Source organism: Cibotium barometz, chromosome 5, assembly GCF_041138505.1.
Source record: "Cibotium barometz isolate CiBa-2024 chromosome 5, ASM4113850v1, whole genome shotgun sequence".
Taxonomy (NCBI): Eukaryota; Viridiplantae; Streptophyta; class Polypodiopsida; order Cyatheales; family Cibotiaceae; genus Cibotium; species Cibotium barometz.
The window spans coordinates 11,692,617-11,696,211 of NC_141050.1; the positions used below are offsets into that span (position 1 = coordinate 11,692,617).

Below are 3,595 nucleotides of genomic sequence, written 5' to 3' on the forward strand. Positions count from 1 at the left end.
AAGTTAGGTTTTGGCTTGATTCTTTAGGGAAATGTGAAGCCCTCAAAGAAGAAGCTTGGCCACCAAGTAGAAGAGGGTAATCTCCAAGAGAAGAAGAGGATTAATGAATCTCCAAAGCTTCACAATAATAGAAATATAATAAACTAAAAATTACACTAGCGTATAATTACTCCAATTAGTTACTCTAATATGAAAATACAAAGAAATGGGGGTCTATTTATAGGTGAGGGAGACCACCAGCCAAGTCCAACTAGAATCTAGAGGCTTCCAACTCCAGTTTGATCCATTTTGGACAAGTTTAGACTAGTTTGGCTCACTTTTTTGATTTGATTTGAAGGAGAAGAGAGGAGAGATGAAATATCTCACTTTTTTGAATTAAGAAATACCCTCTTGATGTGATTTCTAGGCGCCTCCTTCATGAGCCCTTCTCCCCATTATGAGGTGTGAAAAATTTCATTTTTTAACTAAAAAATCTCATTTTTTAACTAATAAACCCTGTTAGTCAACTCTTCATCTTATGTGAGAATTTACTCATTTTTAGGAGATTTTCTTATATTCTTTGCCTTTTTCTCATCCCAACACGGATTAACCTTATTGTCCCTTCTTGACACTCTTTGGACCTTAATAAGATTTTTTCTGAAATTTTATACTCATTTTGGTCATGGTTAAAATACACATGTATTTTTTCTTTGGAATTTGAAGGTGCTAAATTAATAATAGACTCTTAAGAATTTAAGAAAATCATGTACATGTGGATTAATTTCTAGCAAGAGAAAAAAAAAGTGTAGTACTACCCATGTAAACTTACCCCAAAAAAAGGTGTAGTAACTTACCTGTGTAAACCTACCTCCAAAAAAGACGGTGTACTGCTATCTGTGTAAGCACTTTTATGTAGTTGCAAGATATTGTGGTACGATAAGAATGCCACATGTATGGCGTATGAGTGTTGACCAAAAGAGTGGAAAAGGGAGTGCCACTTGGATGATAACATGTAAAGTGGGATAAGGCTAGAAAGCCTATATCATTGTATGGTTCACTTGAGATATGCAATAAAATTGAGTGTTGAGTGTGCAATCTTTCTCTTTTAGGATTGTTTAACACCCTACATGTGTAAGCACTTAACATAACCCAACACGTGTACTTTTTATCTCCTCTAAGAAAGGAGACATGTCGTGGTGAAAAAAACATTTCATTTCATGCTTCCATGCATGTGAGTTTCAGTAGCTTTTCAAGCTACTTACCGTGTAAACAAATGGTAATTATCAATCTAAATTAAATTACAATTTGTAACTTTTTTGTAGTGTGGTTCCAAGGTGGTTACCAAATTTATACTATGAAGTCTCCCAGTAGACCCTCAATTAGTGAGCTTAAAATACTCATTTTACATGTGTAAGCAAGCACTTCACTTTACGGGCGGACACTAGTGATTTTCCGACTTTGGAGGACACACGTAATTTTCCAACTTTCAAGGACACACGTGATTTTCCAACCGTCGAAGAAAACAGCCTCTCAAACTCATGGTCTCTCCCGCTCGCTGCTACTATCACACTCCTGGTAGTGAAGTGCCTCCTGCTAACCACTCTTGCCATGGCAACACTACCATCAGCTCATGAGAGCACAGTCTTGGTGACGGGAGCCACAGGCCATATCGGCTCGTGGCTGGTCTCACGTCTCCTGGAGAGGGGATACAGGGTGAGAGCAGCAGTCATGGACCCAGGTATATTCATGTCTGCTGTTGTTGAGAAATGAGCAAGGAGTTTGCTGCAGTGAGATGGAGGAGGGAAAACCCAGATCCTTGTTGTCTCATTGATAATGATTATTCATTGTGTTTGTGTGCCTCCTGCATATATATTCTTACAGAGGATAAGGAGGATCTACGCCCCATCCTTGGCCTTCCTCCCTCTTTAGCTCAACACCTGGAGATTGTGAAAGCCAATCTCCTCGTGGAAGGTGACTTCGATGCTCCCGCCCACGGCTGCGATGGAGTCTTCCACCTCGCTTTTCCGACAAACTTCATTGTGGAGGATCCTCAGGTTTTAATAACATGCAAATCTCTAATCAATTAATTAATTAAGGCATTGGCATGGTAAGCTGGCAGAGAGATGCTATTGATCTTGCGGTCCAAGGGACTCTAAATTAACTTGGCTTGTGCATTTAATTAACTATGTTGTTGTTTCCACTCTGATTGGCAGAGAGATGCTATTGATCTTGCGGTCCAAGGCACTCTAAATGTTCTCAAATCTTGCATCAAATCTCCCTCGGTTAGGCGCGTGGTCCATGCCTCTTCTGCGGCAGCTATCAAGTTCTCAGGAGAGAAGGTGGGAGGCCAAGTCTATGATGAGTCTTGCTGGAATGATGTGGAATTTTGCAAGAACCACAATGTGTTTGGTTGGGTGAGTTTTCCACTAATAATGCATCCCCATGAACTTTTAAGGGCATTTGTGTCAAGAATTGTTCTAAGTTGCTACAATGAAGGATATGTGTGTAAACTGTCAAATGGATGTTGTTATGCTTGCATCTAAACTATTGCATGTTCCAGCCATATCTGGTAGGCAAGACCCTTGGAGAAAAAGTTGCTATTGAGTTTGCACAGCAACACGATTTGGACCTGGTTATCATCAACCCAACTCTTGTGAGCGGGCCTTTCTTGATTTCAAGGATCCCCAACAGTGTCAAGACTTGTCTAGCTTTGATAACAGGTAAAGCAATGAGTTTAAATCTAAGCTATAACATAAGCAAGATGAGATAGAATAATTCAATGGGATGCCTTCATCACATAAGATAATCTGCCACATGTGCAGGGGATCTAGTCATGTTGCCTTCCCAAAAGCACATGTCATATGTCCACATAGAAGATGTGGTGAGCGCCTTCATCTTTCTTTATGAAACTCCCGCAGCAAAAGGTCGCCACATCTGCTCTGCAGAAGATGCCTCCATTGGACACATTGCACAGCTCATCTCTTCCCGTCACCCGGAGTTCAAAATCCCCACAGAGTACAAGTTTCTTTCCATTTTTTGCACATCTTTTTTCCATTATTTTCAATCGTGCTTCTAATTCTATTTATCTTCTTCCCTGATTTTTTTCATCAGCCTAGCCTTCCTTGGAGAGCCTGTGGTGTACTACTTTGACTCCTCCAAGCTCAAGAACCTCGGCTTCCAATACAAACACACCTTGGAAGACATCTTGGATGACACCATTAAATGTTGCAAAGAGAAAGGTCTGTTGTGATTAAGGCTAAAAAAGCTTCATATTTTTCCTTCTTTTTTTCCTTTTTTTGTGGAGAGGAAGCTAAGAGAAGGTTTAAAACTCTAAATGGATTTAAAACTCTGAATGGGTTTAAAACTCTGAATGTGTCAACCAGGGCATCTCTCTCTCTCTCTCTCTCTCTCTCCCTCTCTCTCTCTCACACACACACACACACATACACAGACACACACGTTGCAAACATGTAGAATGACTATCTCTCTCTCTCTCTCTCTCTCTCTCTCTCTCTCTCTCTCTCTCTCTCTCTCTCTGAATCTCTAAGAGAGAGAGAGAGAGAGAGAGAGAGAGAGAGAGTCATTGTACATGTCTGTATCTCTCTGAGAGAAAAAC

The 3,595-nt window shown here is 40.4% G+C and overlaps 1 protein-coding gene across 1 annotated transcript; it reads left to right on the forward strand.

Annotated features, from left to right (window-relative positions):
* Positions 1-1,480: 1,480 nt before the first annotated feature.
* LOC147638056 (dihydroflavonol 4-reductase-like) lies at positions 1,481-3,345 on the forward strand. Its single transcript, XM_086797935.1, has 6 exons — positions 1,481-1,717; positions 1,861-2,033; positions 2,193-2,393; positions 2,540-2,699; positions 2,802-2,994; positions 3,091-3,345. Exons 1-6 carry the CDS (start codon positions 1,588-1,590, stop codon positions 3,227-3,229), a joined length of 996 nt encoding a protein of 331 aa, XP_086654061.1. The 5' UTR covers positions 1,481-1,587; the 3' UTR covers positions 3,230-3,345.
* The last annotated feature ends 250 nt before the right edge of the window (positions 3,346-3,595 follow it).